At 52.0% G+C, this 762-nt stretch overlaps 1 protein-coding gene across 1 annotated transcript in view; it reads left to right on the top strand.

The window, feature by feature from the left end:
• Positions 1-378, top strand: part of ANTXRL (ANTXR like) — a 43021-nt gene extending 42643 nt beyond the window's left edge. The window contains exon 14 of the mRNA XM_017504714.2: positions 1-378. Coding sequence (XP_017360203.1) covers positions 1-280 — 280 coding nt within the window. The 3' untranslated portion in view covers positions 281-378.
• Positions 379-762: the final 384 nt, after the last annotated feature.

The raw sequence follows: 762 nt of genomic DNA, 5'->3' as shown, positions 1-762 counted from the left end.
CAGCCAGGAATGCCTCGCCCTCAAACAGGCTCCCTGCTGCCCAAGGATGTGCCTGAGACATGGCCGGGAGTACTTTTCCCAAGCACAAACTCTGTTCAAACCAAAGAGCTGCCTTCCCCCCAGCCGGAAGTGCCTCCCCCTCACTCGCTCCTCCAGGTGTGGCCACCTCCCTGCTAGGTGCTCCAGGCCTCCCTCCAGGATGCTGCCACTGCTCCCCCCACTGTTCGGGCACACTGCACAACCCCCTTTGTCTCTCCCTCCCTCAGAGCGCAACTTCTAAGGCACCAAATACCCAAGATTAATAAGCCTTTGTTGCTGAACTGGAAATATACATGGAGTCTTCATTTGTCAGTCAAAGGAGTTGAATTCTTGCTGATCAACCAAGTTTGTCACCAGGAAGCTTATCCTCTGAGTGAGCTGATTTATATTGCACCTGATGGGACACAGCACCCCGGTGCCATGGGGATTCCAGGCATGGATGCATTCCACTCCCAACAGCCCTGACTTCATCTGTCACCAAGGGGTGGGACACATGAGGTCAAGGCCAAATTCTCTGTTAAAAAAGCCCCAAAACTCTTTTTTTTTTTTTTTGAGACAAGACAGAGTCTTGCTCTGTCACTCAGGCTGGAGTGCAGTAGCACAATCTCAGCTCACTGCAACCTCCGCCTCCGGGTTCAAGGGATTCTCCTGCCTAAGCCTCCTGAGTAGCTGGGAGGAGAGGCACATGCTAGCACTCCCAGCTAAATTTTTTAAAAATATTTT

The sequence above is a fragment of the Cebus imitator genome, unplaced genomic scaffold, assembly GCF_001604975.1.
Source record: "Cebus imitator isolate Cc_AM_T3 unplaced genomic scaffold, Cebus_imitator-1.0 Scaffold326, whole genome shotgun sequence".
NCBI classification, from domain to species: domain Eukaryota; kingdom Metazoa; phylum Chordata; class Mammalia; order Primates; family Cebidae; genus Cebus; species Cebus imitator.
Note: the sequence above shows the minus strand (reverse complement) of the source record. Positions and strands in the feature narration are given on the sequence as shown.